General features: G+C 37.0%; 2 protein-coding genes across 6 annotated transcripts in view; one reads left to right on the top strand and one right to left on the bottom strand.

Moving 5' to 3' along the window:
* The window catches only part of zbtb47b (zinc finger and BTB domain containing 47b), a 28601-nt gene extending 17011 nt beyond the window's left edge, over positions 1 to 11590 (top strand). For all 5 annotated transcript variants that reach the window (XM_044105416.1, XM_044105419.1, XM_044105418.1 and 2 more), the window contains exons 3-6: positions 98 to 245; positions 845 to 960; positions 1075 to 1219; positions 2609 to 11590. In XM_044105416.1, coding sequence (XP_043961351.1) covers positions 98 to 245; positions 845 to 960; positions 1075 to 1219; positions 2609 to 3048 — 849 coding nt within the window. In that variant the 3' untranslated portion in view covers positions 3049 to 11590. The remainder of the gene's footprint in view (positions 1 to 97; positions 246 to 844; positions 961 to 1074; positions 1220 to 2608) is intronic.
* Positions 8938 to 16193, bottom strand: klhl40b (kelch-like family member 40b). Its single transcript, XM_044105421.1, has 6 exons — positions 14786 to 16193; positions 13813 to 13973; positions 13622 to 13729; positions 13340 to 13525; positions 12337 to 12486; positions 8938 to 12138 (listed from the first exon to the last, which is right to left on the bottom strand). Exons 1-6 carry the CDS (start codon positions 15905 to 15907, stop codon positions 12027 to 12029), a joined length of 1839 nt encoding a protein of 612 aa, XP_043961356.1. The 5' UTR covers positions 15908 to 16193; the 3' UTR covers positions 8938 to 12026.
* Between the last annotated feature and the right edge of the window lie 1357 nt (positions 16194 to 17550).

The following is a 17550-nucleotide window of genomic DNA, read 5'->3' as shown; positions in this document are numbered from 1 at the left end:
CAAATTCTTGGTTAGACTTTTAGCCCCTCAAACATGTCAAACCCTAATAAACCCAGTAATCACAACATCTCCTCTTCTTTGTTGTGTGCTTTGAAAGTGTGTGACCTGTGGAAAGGCTTTCAAGAAGCTGTGGTCGCTGCACGAGCACAACAAGATTGTCCACGGCTACGCAGAGAAGAAGTTCTCATGTGAGATCTGCGAGAAGAAATTTTACACCATGGCTCATGTCAGGAAGCACATGGTCGGTGAGTGACACCCAACTATTTCTTTGGGTCACCTCGTTCCCTTGTGTACTTTGGGCTTCCTCCTCTACAGCTTTTTAATTGTTAAGCAGGATTTGTTTTGGGTGTTGCTTTCCTTTTCCACTTTTTCTGAAGGATAAGCATCTTACTTTCCCAGCCTGCTTGTGTACATCCATCCAAGAATATCTTGCATATATTATCTGTTGTTCATACTTACAGTGCCTGTAAAAAGTATTCACTCCTTGGATGCTTTAACACATCAGTTATGGTTAACAGATTTTAGATTAAAAAAAAAAAAAAAAGGATAATAAAAACTAATTCTTTAATGTTACAACAAAAACTGATTTCTACCAAAATGATGACAGTTAAATATAAAACTTAACATTAGAGTTTGCTTAAAAGTCACTCCGATGAAGTCAGAGTTTTATAGATGCACCTTTAGTGTAGAGTTTGTGAGTAGGTCTGAGTCAGACTTGCACTTCTGGATGGTGAAGTTTTACTCACTTTTTCCATCCAAAACTGTTTGAGTGTAGCCACAAATTCTCTATCGGATTGAGGTCTGGGTGTGTTTTTAATGTTTGTGTATTCGGTTGTTTGTGTAGCCCATACGAAGGACATGCCGTTTACCTGTGAAACGTGTGGAAAGTCGTTCAAGCGGAGCATGTCCCTGAAGGTCCACTCTTTGCAGCACTCAGGAGAGAAACCCTTCAAGTGTGAGGTTTGAGATCCCCTTTTCAGTGCTGTGGAAGTTTTTAAGAGTTGTAAGAAACGACTATGATGGTGAAATCCAGCTTTTCATTTGATCAAGTGTGTCCACCGTGTGCCATTTCAGAGCTGCAACGAGCGCTTCCAGTACAAATACCAGCTGCGTTCACACATGAGCATCCACATCGGACACAAGCAGTTCATGTGTCAGTGGTGCGGAAAGGACTTCAACATGAAGCAATACTTTGACGAGCATATGAAGACGCACACTGGTAAGTCACCTTTGCCACACTTTTAAAGTTTTTATTGTATGCATTGCAGAGTTATTTTATAGTTTGGGGAAGAATTACATGTATACTCTTGTCAACAATTGTCAGTTTTTCTCAAATCTTATGTATGAAATGACAAAATATACCACGCAAGGAGTGTTTTTGTTTTTGCGTCTGCTTTAGTGAGCCTAATTTTGGTCCTCCATTGTTTTATTTTAGCTAGTGATTTGAGCACATTAAAGAGATTAAGTATAAACAGTTTGAAGCCCTAAAATTTTGTCTCATTATTTATGGGGAGATTGTTTTATGTGCTATACCCACATAAGCAGTGCATGATTATGAAAAGAAAGAAATAGTTTTTTAAAAGTAAAAATATGAAAAGTGTGGTTTATTATTCAGCCCCCAGAAGTCAATAATTTCCTAGCAAGAAATAGTCAGAGTACCCAGATCAATACCATACATATTTGCATTTATTCAACCATGTCCTTCTAATATATTTACAAGAAAAAAAATTTTTTTTTTACTTTCCCTTTTTGATATATTTATATTTTGAATTTATTAGCTAAGAGCAAAGAGCAATCAAAGTCAAGTTTTTTTGTTTGTGTGAAGAAAGCTCATTCAGAACCTTGTTTGGTTTATCTGAAAACTGAGATCTTTGCCCATTCCCTCATGGCCCGTCAGACTGGATGGAAAGTATCTGTGAACATTTGCAACTCTTGCTGCAAATTTTCTCAAGTGGATTTAGGTCTAAACATTCACTCTGATTAACATGATTTCTTTCTGAATTGCTCTGCATTTAACTCCATCCATTTTCTCATTAACTCTTACCAGCCATTTAGCAGCAAACACCGCCATGTTGAGACTGATGTTCAGTGTTAGTTTTCCTCTACATATAGGAACATACGATTCGTATGTTGTCCAAAAACTCTTAATTTCGTTTTTCTTCTCTTCTTGGTTAGTCCCCTACGTGGCTCGCGGGAAGCTATAGACAGGATTTTTTATGACTTTTTAAAAAAATTGGCTGTCCTCATGCCACTAATCCATAAAGGGCAGATTGGTGTAGTTTATTTCTAATATGTGTCCTCAGAGTTGTGAATCTCAGCCACTCCTCCAGTTACCATGAGCCTCCTTGTTGCTTCTCTGATTTGTGTTAAATTAAAATCCCAATGAAATATGTTGAAGGTTGTAGTTGTGGCAAAAATGTTTATCAAAACCTTTGCAAGCCACTATAGAAACACACTTAACAGTAAATACTAATCTTGAATAAAAGGCGGGTGTAAATAACCCTTTCTAATTAGACTCATTGGGCATTTCTTCAAGTCATCTAAGGGTTTAAACTTTAATGTAATGTTTAAGATGCATGACACAGCTCTGGTGTCCTTTATCCTTCAGGAGAGAAGCCGTACATCTGTGAGATCTGTGGGAAGAGCTTCACGAGTCGGCCCAACATGAAACGCCACCGCCGCACGCACACCGGAGAGAAGCCGTACCCCTGCGAGGTGTGTGGTCAGCGCTTCCGCTTCTCCAACATGCTCAAGGCCCACAGGGAGAAGTGCTTTCACGTCACCAACCCTATGGTGGTCCCAAACTGCGGTGACCCCCTCAGCCTCGACCTGCCCCTCGTCTCTCCTGCCGCGGACTCTTCCGGTCCAGCGCAGCTGGGAACGCCAGCCTCCGCCGCAACGCCCTCCGCCGCCTCCAGCCCACAGCTCCTCCACAGCACCCAGCTGTCTCTCTCCCTGCTGCACCCCATGGGGGGGCTGGCAACTGCCTCACATTTACCCCCACCTCCTCCCTTGTTCTCTGCTGGTAGGATGAACTCCAACAACTAACAAATTTCTGTAGCATTTAAAGCACTTTGTTTGGCTTCTCCTTGTTTAAGAGCAGACTCACAGCGGGAGATTGACATTTACACAGAAGACAAAACTGAAAAAAAGGCTAGACATAGACCTCGTAACAGACTCTTTCATCTGCATAAATAAGAAATAGTTATTTTTTACTCAGCTGAATACAGTATATAACCTCAAAGTCCTATCCGACTTATCCCATAACTTTTACACCACACTTATAAATCCAGAGTTTTGCACAACAAATAGATTGTAACATCCTTTACCAAATAACTGTTACATATGCTCATAAAGGATGAGAGTAGTTCCAGTCTGACCCAGCAATAACCAAACGCTCATTTTGACTTTGAACATGTACCTGTTTGTGACGTCACCAATAACCAAACCTGTAGCTCCCTTGCTATGGATAAGTAATGTAATATAGCGTTTATAATCGATCCTGCACCTTACATTTGCCTCCTGTGACATTTAATATGTGCTCCTGTTTCTTTTTTTTTCCTGGTTGAGGTTGGGTGATTCGTGGCTTTAGCTTCAAAAGATATTAGAGAGGCTACAATGCGTGTAGTGGAGTGAGTGTGTGTTGTTTTTTTTTTGTCTGTGCTGGTGTGTCAGAGTGATCTGTGAAGCAGAGACTGGAACTGAGAGTCTTCAGAACAACAAATTCACACTTGAGCTTCCACAAAGTCAGCAGATGAAGATATTCTCGACTCTTATGTTTGGCTTCCATTAACCATCCCAACTCTCTTACAGGTCTGACTATTTATGTACCCTGTCTTGCAAAACCATTCACTCCTGTTGAACTTTTTTTTTCACATTTTGTGTTGCAACCACAAATTTTAATATACGTTTTTCGTTTATTTGATACTCTTAACACAGAGTAATGTGTAAGCCTGACGTAGAAGGAAAATGATGCATGATTTTCTTGGTTTTCTTACTCTTACAAAAAGTGCTTTTCCTTACTGAAAGCCTTGTTCAACCACCTCTCACTGTGGTTTCGGCTGAAAGTCTTTTGGAGTTTGCATTCATCAGCTTTACACCTCTAGAGATGGTAATTTGTTCATTTTATCTTTCCAAAAAAGCTCAAGTCACCTCAGTCAGATTGGGAGGAGAGTGTCTGTAAACAGCAATTTTTAATATTCTTAATTTCATTAGGCCTGGACTTTGGCTGTGCCATTCTAATACATGTGTAAGCTTGGTGTAAGGTTCATTTCTGCAGTTTTTGAACCCAGAATTTCCATTCCAAAAACAAATTTGTTCATAAAATGAATTATGCACAGAACAGCAACTACATTGCTTTAGTTGTTGATTAACAACTTTTTCCTATCTTACTATAGATTTTGGGGTATCATAAAATGTTTTTATGTGGGTCTAAATATGATCAAATGAAAGAATTGGGATGGAACATCAAGTTTTGTCTGTGAAGTTTGTGGGTGTTGTTGCGGTCTTGGTCTAAACAATGCATGTGTGTTAGGATCAAAGGTGTGGATTTCACTGTTCTGCTGCATCAGGATAGCGTATGTTACTTTTGCTGTGATGTCACCCTATCAGGGTTTTTTGTTGTTATTTTTAAAGATTTTGTTGGCTCTAGGGGGCTTTATTTGAAAGTAGTTTGACAGGAAAGGGGGTAAAGACATGCGGCAAATGTTGCCAGGCCGGGAATTGAACCTGCGACCACCGGCACAAGGACTGAGGCCTCAATACATAGGTTGTGCTTTGCCCCTGTGCCACCACAGCACCCCGTTATTTTTGTTTTAATCCTCTGAAGAATCAGTTGTCCAGCTCGGGATGAGTTGAAAGCTCTAAACATAGCCCGAGATTTTCCAAGTTATTAAATATATACATAAATAGGATTAATTTAAATGTAGTAAAATTTTATTCTGCAAACAGTTGAAGCCGCTTCAATCATTCGGTAGGCTAATATGATCGAATCTTATGAGTTTGTATAGAATGTCAGAATGACACAGCATGAGATCAATAAAAGTTAATGTCAGATAGTTGCTGCATAATTGTGTATGTGCAGCAATTTTGCATATGTGCAATATTAATATATGGACTTTCAGAGTTGTGACACTTAAGCCCAGAAATGTTTCAACACGTCCAAAAAAATCCAGCGCAGCTTGGATCAGAGATCAAATCCTGCATGCTACAGTATCAGATGCTTAGACAAACATGCTTTTTTCCATCTGCAATACCAGCTCCTCCTACCATCAGTAAAATGCAAACCTATCTGGAGCTACATAAAGGTGAGGTTATATGGAGCTTAGCCAATTTTCACCTTTGCGTGAGCTTTCCAGCTGCTTTAGTTTGCAGGTTTGAGTGGCATTAAGCAAATCATGAGACTGAAAGCTTTAAGTGGAATAAGAATTAACCCCATAAAATTTCAGTGTCGTAATTGACAAGTGTCTGAGTTCAGTTAATGCACTCCTACTCACTTTATCTATATGCTGTAGTCTTAGTGTTGCTTCCCATGTATATACTGTTCAGATGTGGATGTACATGGTTTTTTATTTTTTTATGTTTACACAGAGAGAGCTGAATGTGTTTTCAGGTTGGTACGACGGAAAGACAATTTTTTTAATGTTTTCTGCCTATGTTTTTTTTTTTTTTTTTATTCAGAAACAGTCCTTTTGGTAAAATATCACATCAGCCCAAGATTTGTGTCTTTCATAAGCCAACATGAGGAACATATTTGGACTATATTTAAATAATGGTACGTTTTTTAAATCTGTTTTTAATTTGTTTGTTTTTTGCATTTTGATTTGTTTATTTTGTACAGGGTCTAGTCTAAGATTGCCCCTATAAAATTAGAGCTTCCATATTGTAATTTAACTCAATTGTATTCTGGCTATCACAAGATCCAGTTCAACCTTAGTGGACAATTAGCTTGAATTTTGCAAAAAAGCAAAACAACTATTGGTTTAAAAGTTGAAATAAACTTTGAAGATAATGAAAAATGTAAAAAAGTATTTTTCTTTCTTCTTAAAACTAAATATGTCATTTAAAATGTCTATATTAAGGTCAACTGTCAAGCATCCAGTAGGAAAATAAATTGCATAAGCTTTAAAATTATTTAAAGTTATACATCTAAATATGTACTGTCTTATAAAAGTATTCATAGTCCATGGGCCTATATTTATTTGTCATGTTACAACCACAAGCTTTTGCATTTAAATAGGATTTTACTTTGGTAACAGATCGACATGTAAGCCAAAAAGTTAAAATTCAGTCTCAACTGACTCAAGCACCTTGTTTTATCTTCACTGCTTTCATGGCATGTGACAATTTGAAAAACTGAACTGTTTATGGCTTTCTTTCAGCAATGTTTTTTTTTTTTTTTTATCAGACTGGTGAAGTGCATGACTAGTACTGTCAGTAGATTCCTCAAACTGAGCTGTTGATCTCTGCAATTTCACCACAGCTACCATGGGTGTCTTCTCTGATTAATACTTTAATATAAATAAAGCTTTTCTGTGATTAAGGTAAAATTGGTTGAACTGGATTTCATCTAGAGGTTTCAGAATAAAGGGGCCAGATTGCAAATACACACACCACACTATGACATAAAATCCAAATAAAGGTATTGAAGTTTTTGGTTGTAACAAGACAAAATGTGAAAAATATTTGGAGTTTATACAAATGCGGAGCAGCATTGTGTGGCCTCTGACTGTTAAGTACTCTGTTGCTGTTTATTACATCACAATCTGTCTGCAGATTTTACTTAGATCTTCTGAAAGTTGAGAATATGTTTCTGCTATAGAAGCACTGTTGCAAGAGACATTACTGACATGCTGTTTGTGTATTTGCCTTACAAATGGTGAGATTTCCACGTTTTTTGTATTAAGCATAGTTACTATAGCTGACAGATAAATTGTGATGAACACTACTGATTTATGCACTTTGAATTCCTTTGCTATGCTTGCCAACAAAGGGGGCATGTATGCAGACACGGGGTGAAAACAAGTTGCAGAAATTTGTACTGATGGAAATACATACATCCTTTTCAGTTTTTTTTGTGTTTTTTTTTTAAAGTGTAGATAATTTTAATTTCTAAATGCACAAAGGATAAATTGACACAAATGAGTATTAAAGCCTCAAAAGTCACAGAAAATTGTACGTTACTTGTTGGAGTGTTTCAGACAAGCTTAAGCCTAGTTTGTTATTTGTGATTTTGCCATCCAACAAGGTAAAAAGTAAGAAAGAGTTCAGTTCAGTTAAGATGATTGGTTAGTTTATTTTTCTTATCAATGAAAAATAACCTGATGTAATTTACTTTAAGATTAAAAAAAGCCTAAACATGAGTTTATTTTTATGTAAGTTGCCTAATTGAGTAATGGGAATTATATTAATTCTAATAGCACTTTATTTTCTTCTGCAGCTCCATAGAGTTTTAAAGTTGACATAGTAGCACTTATTCCACATAAAAAATCTGATACAGTGTGTCTGTATACCAAATGATTATAGGAAATAAGAAAAGTTCTTCTTGAATTAAATGTGTCCTTGGCAGGTTCCTTAGACACTGAATTTTAACAAAACTGCAATACTACATCCTGCAATACTTATTTGGAATGGGATCATGAAATGAGATCGGAGTAATTAAAACCCTCTTGAAATAATATAAATCCATCAAACTGCATTCTATCTTTCATGTTGTAAGTGAATGATATAATGTGACAGCTGTTTTATGGCCTTGTTGGAAAATGTGTTGGAAAAAATGTGGAGAAAGGCTAAAATATCTTTTATATATATATTTTAATCTCGTTCAGGACAGAGTGAACAAATCATATTGCTGTTGACGACAACATTTGTTGGTTATTTTTATTTCTTGTTAATTTAAAAGGCTACTCTTCCCTAAATGTATTTAGGGAAGAGTATCTGTTAAAAATTGAAGTAATCATTTACACAATTCTATCTGTTCCTTATTCTCTACTTGTAACCTATACTAAAGATATCCAAAGTATGAAGGAAAACGAAATATGTTTCATATTTATAAGTTGTCACCTTTTGCTTTGATGACATTTTTTCACACTGCAATTTCTCAGTTCATTAAGTTCTCCTGAACTGGTTTCAATCCACTATATCAGAAATCACTCAACTAAGTAAAGAGAAACTATTGTCCTTCGTTACTTGAAGACATGAACTTCATAAAATGTGAAAAATGTCAAGTATTGTTACAAAGACCATCAAACACTAATGAAATGTGTTCTGAAAAGGGATCCCTGTGAGTAATGGAAGACAAATAGTTTAACCAAGGGTTGACTTCTATATGCATGGTTCACACTGTAAACCATTGTGGTGGAGGAAAATACTGTGATGTTTGGGGTGCTTTACTGGTGATATTGCTGGTAATTTATTTAAAATTACCAGCAAAAGCACAGATTTATTAGAATACCGTTCCATCCCATCTGGGTTCTGTTTAGTTGGACCATTGCTAGCTTTTCAAAGAAAAGAAGAAAGACCCAAAGACCCCTTCAGCCAATACAAGGGCTATTCGGGGTTCCTATGCAGTCTAAAAAGTACAGAATTGGATTCCAATATTTGGCAAAAAGCTAATATGGCTGCTAAAGACTGAGAAATCGGAAAAGTCGAGTCTGGAAAAGTCTGACATTGTCGAATAGACCCTCAACCACAAAAAGAGTGATTGATTCCAGGTACTTTTATAATAAGTTACTTACTAACTTACTAATAATATACATTAATATCAAAGCTAATAAGATCTCAGCACCTTTAGAAACAGCCCCAAGACCGTTGGAAAATCCTCCCAGGTACCTCAGGAAGCTGATTAAGAAAACACCAAATGTGTACAAACTGCTCATCAAAATCTAAAATAGAAAACACTTTGTTCACTACACAGTTTTTCCTTCATGGTTTGGATGCTTTCTGTATTAATCCACAATGTAAAAAAAAAAAAAAAAAAAACGTGAGGAAGAACTATTTTGCTGATTGTATATTATACTAGAGGTCTACTATTCTGCTGGTTTTAGGTGCAACAATTGTCCAAACACACCTGAATCAAATGAATGGCTCATTATCAAGTCACTGCCAAATGTGATGACATGCTTAACAGGTAATTTAAAAATTCGATTTAGGTGTTTGAGCAGCGTTGCATTTAAAAAATACCGGATGGTCGACCTCAAGGACCATCAACTATGGAAAAGAAATCAAACAGATACTTCTTGCTCTTTTACTATTTGTTCTTTTAGTGGTTCAACATTAACTCAGAGCAACCTGTGATATAAAAGCATCATCGAACTTGGTGTGTTTGCAGTTTACTTTTGACATTTCTCTCACAAGAACATTAAAAGTTAACACAAATGCCAAAAATGTTTAGTGAATTATGCAACTGTTGCATCCTTGCCAGAATGGAGGGTTTTTGCTTTCATTTATTTTGGGGTGAATGCTGGGCTGAAGAGAAAATGAGGCACATCTTAAATGTGTTTTTGGAGGGAGTTTGTCTTGTTTTGTGTTAAAACTAGCCATGAAATGGGCTTTTTCTTTGTGTTTTGGATTTTGCAGATCTGGGTCATTTTCCCCTTCCACTGATTTGTTCCTCCATTTTGTATGGTTTCCTGTTTTCTGCCTGTAAACAAATTCTTTTGTACTCGTGCACCTTTACATCTCAGTTTATTTCTATGGGTATTTTAAAAAATTGTGGAGGTAACTAGTCATAAAAATATTTCACAGCATATTTTTATAACAATTTGTTTTATTTCCCATTTTACTGAATTTGATTCTGACCCGCAGTTGGTCAAGGTAATGCCAATAAAATACGGAAAATAAAGACCAAAATAATTATGATTAACGGTGGATATTTTCCCTATTAAAGTCATAAAATATATTCTTCTTATATTAGACCATAGGAAGATTTTTGAAAAAGTTACCAAAGTTAATACAGGAACAAAATATCACCCCAGAGGATATGAATGCACATGGTTGGTATGATGCATCTCATGGCAGAGATAACATGTAACCCAGAAAATATAAACAAACAAAACTACTAAGCAAAAAAAAAGGGGAAAATGACCGGTGCCTGGCTCAGCTGCTAAAAAAATGTGTCCAAAAATATTTTGATTTTGTGGCCTTTCCTCTATTGCTTGGAAAAGGGCCACATCTAAAATCATTACAAAAACTCTTGTTGGATGTTGAAGAAAAAGTATTGTATGAAAGATTTTAGTGATATATTGTGGTCTGTTTGACTGTTTTTTTTTCTGTCTTTATCCACATATTTTGTTATTTTTTAAAATGACTATTTTCTCCATATTTGTTCAAATATTTGGAGCCTCAAAACTGATTAAACTGAGTTGGCTATTGAATTAAGAAAGAGATTACACAAACGTGATAATTTGTATGTTTGCTTTTGGCTTTAGACCTTTTTATCTGCCTTAACCTATCATATTTACAGTTCTTATGTATAAAATAGAAATTAGTCTTGTATTATAATTAAAATTATACTATTCAATTATAGTAGAAGAATGACTTCTATTACAATAAAATATATTTAGAATTAAATCAGTTAAAAGGCAAAATTAGACATATTAAAATTACTTTAATACTACATAATGTAGATTAAAAGGTAAAGAAATATGCTAATAAATTTGATTTCACATCATTTAGAATCACAATCAAAATTTGCTAATAATAATACATGTAATTTCTGTTGTAATTCCCCGATGATTGGTAGAAAACAACCTAAAGTTAGGTAAATAGCGAAATAATAAAAACAAAGCCTTAGTTTTAATGTGATTGTGCACTTAAATCTAGCTGAACACTCCTGAATGTCAGCATTGGTAAATGCTAATTTTGTTCATTAGCTTGTTAGCTGAAATATTGCCAGCAATGCTAATGTTAGCACTGCAGCAGTCCAGAAGGATACATCTGGACAGTACTTGTAGTATTTTAAAAGCTTTTTATACTTTTATGTTTTGTCATTAATTAGCTAGGACAAAATGAGACACTTTCATACTTTTTAATAGGCCTGACCAACCTCAAAATGCATGGCGGCATGATTTGGGGGATCATGCTCAAAAAGAGAGAACAGATTTAGTTTTGTCAGCTTTGGAGCTCCTTTGACAACTACATTTTTTTTGTCTTTTTTTTTAAACATAAGAATCTTTGATTGGCTGCTTTAAGATTGTATATCTCATCCAAACCCCTCATTGCCTCTCAGCCAATACCATCATATTTAAATCTATATATACCTTCAAGTGTATTTCCAGCACTTATTGCTACCATAGCATTGAGAAATCATGAAATGTATTATTAATTGCTGATTCTCTGCTCTATAATGTTAACAGTACAATATGTATTGGGTGATTCTGGTATTCACAACCCATGTGTAGACAGTAGTTGTCCCATTCAGCTATAATAACACAAAAACCGTACAAGGACATTAGAGTCTAGAGGTGCTAAAGACAGTAGCGTGTATGTTTTTGTTTCTTTTATTGTAATATTGACAAGTGTTAACTGTCTGTAACACAGTAGAGCATTATGAAATCATTTCAATATTAAACAATATAGATATTATCTGCAAGTCTTGTGTTTGTTTCTATGCATACTCTTCTGTTTGTGCGTTGTGTATTATTGCTTGTTGAAAGAAGCAGGGATTTTGTCTTTGCTGCCCTCTATTGGGCAGTAAATATATGTGTCAAGGAAGGCTTTAGCTTAGTTTTAAAATTTTTATTCAGTTCAGTGAAACAATGTAGATTCTGCTGATATAAATGTTGAAATCACCATCTATTACTTGCAGAAACACATACAAAAAATTCATTGCAGAAAAGAATAAATCCTTATACTACAGTGCTAATTAGAAAAGCCCCAACTCTGTGTGAAAATCAAATGTACATGTTACTACCAATCCTTCATGAAATCCTAATGTCTTTGATAATGAATGTGCCCCGGAAAAGTGTAAAAATGGTGCAATTATTTCCAAGTCAATTTTCATTGCAATACAGGAAGTGAGGAGAGCTTCACATCTTGGTGAGACGCAGGGTGTTCAAGCGGACCCCCAGTACTGTGGCCCCAGAGGCATACTGAATTTCTCTGAGAATCCCGTTCCACTTCCCCTCCGTCTCATTATACCTGCGAAGGTTTTATAGAAGAGTCAAGTTGGTTTGAGTGACATCCTTAATTGCTTTTTTTTTTTTTTTTTGGCTAAACAGAGAACCATGCTTCTGATACGGAGCTCATCTTAGTTTCCAGATTTAATTTAAAGGCAGTTCTCAACTATTTTTGCAGGACAGAATAGTTTAAGGAATCATATATTGAGAAAAGTTTTACCTCCAAATGTCATTCGTCTCTTTGGGAAGGATTTCATCACTGTCTTCTAACGGCGTCATAGCAAAACCTCCCACAGCGTAGAGAGAACCAGCCAAAGATACAAGACTTAGAGAGCTTCGCTCCTGAGGAAATGGCTCAAAATCTGTCCACCTGACCATATGAAAATAACAGGCATACATAAATAAACTCACAGTTAAAATGACTGGTTTAGAAAGAAAAAACAGCTGTGATAAAAATGATTTAGGTCAAATTGTCTTAGAAGCTTTATATAATATTTTCCCTTTGTTTTGGTGAAAATAGTCAGTTCAAATTGAATCATATCTGCCACATTTCATACAGATTTATGTGCTTAATGTGGTGCTCATTAAAACTGCTAAAAGTGTTTATACATACGGAAATCTTTTACGACTAATTTCAAGCCATTGATAAAATGTTTTTCTTTTTTTTTTCTCTAGATAAATGATTGAGTGAATGTGTGAAAGGATAAATGACAGATTGTAGAGTAAATCACTTTGGAGTCCTCAGACTTGATAAGGCGCCAGCTGTACAAGTGTAGGCCATTTACCATAAGGACCATTACTAAACCAACATGCATACATAAATATTAGTAATTTTGTCTTATTTGTTATCTTTAAGCAAAATTTAATTCCGCATATTTTATAAAAAGATATTTTATATGTTGTAAAGAGAAATAGGGCTGAAGTTCTCAAAATTATCAGTCAGCTGAAAATGAACCAACCTATTTTAAATATCTGAATTGCAACCTGAAGAAACAGTAATAATAATAAAAAAAAATAGGTTTCAAATAATGACTGCATCAACAAGGAAGGAGTTCTCCAAACCAATCTGGCCATCATGTAATTGGCCCCTAAGGTTAATCATCAGTACTGCCACCCATGGCAGCAGCAACTGTCAACAATGTTCTACATTTTTATCATAAATTGTCTGCTTAAGGTTCTCCAGCCGTTTCTTAGTTGAATTTCGGACTCGGTGCAGAACTCACGTGTTGGTAGCGATGTCGTACGCCTCCACTGTGTCGGTCAGGCCTTCGTCAGTCACGCCTCCTGCTACATATATTTTGTCTTGATGAAGAGTTGCTCCAAATAAGGAGCGTGCCGTCTTCATTGGAGCAAGCTCTTTCCATTCAAACCTCTTGACATCATACGAACACATCCTCTTCAGGCAGTTTCTTTTTTTAACATATAACAACACAGTAACTTTTAGGGTTTCCTGTGTTACTTTTATATGGTGTGATTGTAACATGCTGATTGCAACATATACTCACTTATTGTCTCCCTTTCCTCCTATCACATACACAACATCTTTGTGTGATACGGCTGAATGTCCATAAACTGGGTAAGGAATTGACTCGGATTCACCCCATTTGAATGATCTATGAATAATCAGTCACAGAAACAAGTGAAAACAGGTTGTTTTGAAAAATCAGAACAAGAAATTATTTTAATTGTAACTTACTGTCTGTCATAGACCAAAACCGTATCCAGTGTGCTCTCCTTGTCTTTCAGTTCCTTCCCTCCCAGAACGAAGATGGAGTTCTCACCTTCGGCCATCCCAAACAAGAACCTTGGAGTTGGGAGGGGAGGCATCCCGAGCCAGTCGGTACTAACAGGATCATACTGCAGTCACAGAAATATTTACAAATTAGCTCTGCAGTTAAAGGTAGAGGCTGGTTGTTTTGCTTCTTGGTCACCTTGTACATTTCCTCAGTTAGTTTGGTTTCATGTGGACTCAAAGTTTTTCATATTTCATGAGTCTTGTTCCTCAAACAGACATCAGAAATAAAATAAAAATTGGATTTAATACAAAATTCTTAGAAAATAAAAAACTTAAATTATACATGGGATTTGGGGATTTTTATAGATATTTATTTCCATAACTCATGAAAATTCTTGGCTGCAAAGGACAAAAATACTTGTCCTTTGCAGCCAAGGACAAAAATACTAATAAATAATAATTATTAGTATAGTAATAATAATAACTAATAATTTAAACGGATAGGAGTGAAAGAATTTGTTTACTGGTACAAAATGGAAATAGATGAGGGGTAGATACAAAAGAGTGATTTGACCAGGAGTCGCTAAAGGTGTGAACTGTAAACAAGGTTGTCTTCAGCATGTCTTGTATTTTATATGTAGACCTCTGAATTTAGAGTAGTAAAACTCTCATTGTTTTCCTAAAGAATAGAAATAACTTTAGCAATCCTAATTAATGTCTGACTATGTATTTTTATATCGTGTATGTTAATATCTGGTCTCAACTTTATGCTAAACCTCCATCATTTTATGATAACATCATTTAACGGTAAGATTTAAAATGGTTTTTGTAATAGTAAAATAGTTTATTGTTTTTTTCTCAAATTAATCAGATTCCAGATGTTACCCATTTAGTAACTTTATAATGTCTCATATTTTTAGAACAACTTTCATACCTGCAGGAAGTAGGAGCACAGAGGATCCTCCTTGTTCTCTTCATCAACAAATAATCCTCCAATCACAAAGATCTGGTTCTCCTTGGTGACCAGGCTGACATGGTTCTTGGGAACCTGCGTGGAAACCGACGCCATAAAGCAGTCGTTGCCTGACGGGTCATACCCCACAGTGCCGGTGTCGTTCACCATCAGTATTAGGTCCTTGACAAACATCCCAAATCGCAGGTTATCATTTAGAATAGCTGGTAGAAGATTTTCTTCATCCTCTTTGTCTTCAGTTTCTCCATCTTTCACTGCCCCTTCCTCTTCCTTTTTGCTTTTTTTAATCTCTGGCATTTTCCCCCCTCGAGCGTCCTTGACCAGCTTCAGCTTCAACTGAAGCTCTGGATTGCCAGAGATGAGTTGATGTTTCTCCACCTTTTCTTTCAGGTAATCGTCTGTGACAAGACGCAAACGAACGCAGTCCAGCAAATCTGGGAGTTCTTTCTCTCTGCTCTCGGTATCCCGGCACACCCATCGCATCAGAGCCTCGAAAACAACCTCCTCCGTCTCCACGTTCAAGTTGTCATTCGTCAAAATGGCTGCCACCTCGGTTCCGTTAAGCTGGAGGAAGTCTTCGTCTTTGGAGATGAGCTGGAAACGCTCGCAGGCATAGTTCCGGGCGGAGACAGCCAGCCTGGGGCAGTCCAGCATCAAACCGAGCCTGAAGACAGCCAGGCAATTGCTGAGACTGAGGCGCTTTTGTAAGAAAGACACGCAAACAGTGAAAATTGAAGGAATCTGGTACATGTTGGCAACGGCAAAGATGTCCTGGACGTTCTGCTCTGTGACATTGATCTTGGAGGTGTACAGGTACTTGAGGATCAGACCGATGACACCGGGCTCAACGTCTTCCAGCACAATTTCTCTCTTTTTGCTTTCATCCAGGTCAGACAAAAAGATGGACCGGAAGTATGAGCTGCAGGCACACAGCACCAGGCGGTGACAAGGGAACTCCTTGTCTTTGATCTTCAGGACGCAGTCCACAAGCTTGTCGTTCTCCAGCAAATCATACAGGCCATCCTGGAGGAGAGTCTGCTGGTACAACCTGGGCTCATCCATGGGATTTATAGGCACAGCCATCTGAGAAGTCTTTAAGATGACACAGATAAAGTAGAATCGGATCCTCTTTATTGCAGAGAATTTGGCTTTCCAGTCCAGAGTGGCTTTAGATGAACAGCAACCCCACTCACCCCCTGAATCCTGGGACGGCCCGGTTTCTCAGCTGTCATGACCCTTCAACTGAGCTCCAACTGGAGGGTTATTTTTAGAGTGCTTGCTTGCTTTAGAGCTATGGGGGCTTTATTCTGGAACATTGCTGGAAATGCAATAACCCTGTCTCTGTCTGGCTTTCTTACCTCCCACTCACCCGCTCTCCTGGATAAACCGCCCACTCTCAAACAGCTGAGGCATATCTCATTGGAAGCATATCCAGTATAGCAAACTGTGATACTTCATGAGGCCTCTGTGACAAATTCAACCTAGCCATGTCGTCATTGAGGTCGAATCCTATCCCAGCTATCTCAACTGTGGTTGAAATTTAAGGCTAGATTTAAGTTGCCAAGAACAACTTAAAGGTAGAAAGGTACCTTCTAAAGCTGCGTCCAAATTCACAACTCTTGACGTCTTCAGTCCAAAGCTGATCTCTTGACAAATTAAATATTGTAAAACTAGTCCAGCAAACAAAATGTTCTGTATGTCAGACTTTATTCAGGTCATCTTTAATGATACTGAAACTGGACCTGAACAACTGAAACGACCCCTACATGGTCCCAAAAGATTTGCACAAGCCATTCTGGTACAAGTTGTACCAGAATGACTGGTATGAATTGGTGGAAGAGATCACCAATTCATCTCAATGCTCTCTTCCCTATAATTCTGGAAAGACTTGTGATTTTTGTTGGTTTTAGTTATCCAGAAAGTTTTTTTTTCTGGAGTCACAGGAAGACTCTACATTATTTTAAGAAACCACTCATGGCATCTGTTATCACCTCAAAAATAATTCATCCACTTAAGTTTTGTGTTTGTTGTAGAGCCTTCTTAAAATCAAATGCTATTTTTTTTATACTGCTAGCCCATTTTTGGTTTATGTCCTATAGAAGCCCAGAACCCCTGCTCAATCTTTAACAGTCTTTACCCATGTATGTGTTTCATTTAGCCATTTCTTTGGGCGTTGGCGATGATGGTATAGCACTTCGTCCCATTGCCGGGTGTTGCTGGTTTGAGCCCTTGCTTTGTCCGTCTCTGTGTCTTTGGACAAGACACTTCATTCGCTTTGCCTGCTGGTAGTGGTCAAAGAACGCTTTACCTCTGCCAGACTGCTACAGGGCCGCTGTGGCTGCAATACAGAAGCTTTCACTATAGTGGGTGCTTTGGGGTCCTCTAGACTTTATAAAGCACTTTGCAAGTACATGCTACTTACCATTTCACATTTGAATGAAATGTACTATTCTGCTGAACCTTTGCCCCAGTCTCAACTCTTTTAAAGCTTCCAGCAAGTTTGTGTTTTGCATAAAAGCCAAAACATTTGATTTTGGTCTCATCTCACCCAAGCACCTTCTTACACATTTTTGCTAGATCCTCTACATGTCTTCTGGCTAAATGGTGACTACAGAAGTTTTTTTGTAGTCTGTACTCTGCTTTTAATGTCAATGTCATTTTTGCTGCTTCATCTTAAAACTCAGTTTCAGGACGTTGCAAATACAAGTTGAAAATATTCTTCATGA

The sequence above is a fragment of the Gambusia affinis genome, linkage group LG21 (genome assembly GCF_019740435.1).
Source record: "Gambusia affinis linkage group LG21, SWU_Gaff_1.0, whole genome shotgun sequence".
Taxonomy (NCBI): Eukaryota; Metazoa; Chordata; class Actinopteri; order Cyprinodontiformes; family Poeciliidae; genus Gambusia; species Gambusia affinis.
The sequence above is the reverse complement of the archived record's forward strand: the minus strand, read 5'-3'. Positions and strand labels throughout refer to the sequence as shown.

Excerpts from the sequence above, each read along its gene's own strand:
- klhl40b (XM_044105421.1), bottom strand. The coding sequence starts at position 15,907 with ATGGCTGTGCCTATAAATCCCATGGATGAGCCCAGGTTGTACCAGCAG. Across the intron at positions 13,730-13,812 it reads GTTTTGGTCTATGACAGACA|ATCATTCAAATGGGGTGAAT; the intron begins GTAAGTTACAAT and ends GATTATTCATAG. Across the intron at positions 12,487-13,339 it reads TACGACATCGCTACCAACAC|GTGGACAGATTTTGAGCCAT; the intron begins GTGAGTTCTGCA and ends TCATATGGTCAG.